General features: G+C 68.9%; 1 protein-coding gene across 3 annotated transcripts in view; it reads left to right on the plus strand.

Moving 5' to 3' along the window:
• The window catches only part of MBD1 (methyl-CpG binding domain protein 1), a 14,810-nt gene that overhangs the window by 8,452 nt on the left and 5,857 nt on the right, over positions 1-501 (plus strand). For all 3 annotated transcript variants that reach the window (XM_025192567.1, XM_025192565.1, XM_025192566.1), the window contains one exon: positions 181-345. In XM_025192567.1, the coding sequence (XP_025048352.1) occupies positions 181-345 (165 nt within the window). The remainder of the gene's footprint in view (positions 1-180; positions 346-501) is intronic.

Raw genomic sequence — 501 nt, forward strand, 5'->3', positions numbered from 1 at the left:
CCAAGCCCTCCAGTGGTGCAGATGTCACAGCCCTGTGGGAGGCAGCTGGGCCAAGCCTCTCCCTGGTGGAAGGATCCCCTCAGCCCATGGTGATGGCAGGTGCTCGATGCCCTGGTGTATGCCACTTGATGCTGCCTCCCCTGCCCCGGCTGGTGGCACTGATGGGCATCTCTGGGGCAGGGCTCGGGGGGCCGGCGGCGGCGGCGGCGGTGCGGGGTGTGCGAGGCCTGCGTGCGCAGGGTCGACTGCGGGTGCTGCGACTTCTGCCGCGACAAGCCCAAGTTCGGTGGCGACAACCTCAAGCGCCAGAAGTGCCGCTGGAGACAGTGCCTGCGCCTTGCCATGGTGGGTGCCTGGCCCCGTTCCCAGCCCCGGCCCTGCCCCTCCTGCAGGAGACAGTGCCTGCACCTCACCCTGCACCCTATGGGAGGTGGTCCATGGACCTCACTGCAGTGGGTGCCAGTCCCCAGCTACCACACCCTCAGCCCAGGACCCACCTCC

This window comes from Alligator sinensis, unplaced genomic scaffold (genome assembly GCF_000455745.1).
Source record: "Alligator sinensis unplaced genomic scaffold, ASM45574v1 scaffold778_1, whole genome shotgun sequence".
Classification (NCBI taxonomy): domain Eukaryota; kingdom Metazoa; phylum Chordata; order Crocodylia; family Alligatoridae; genus Alligator; species Alligator sinensis.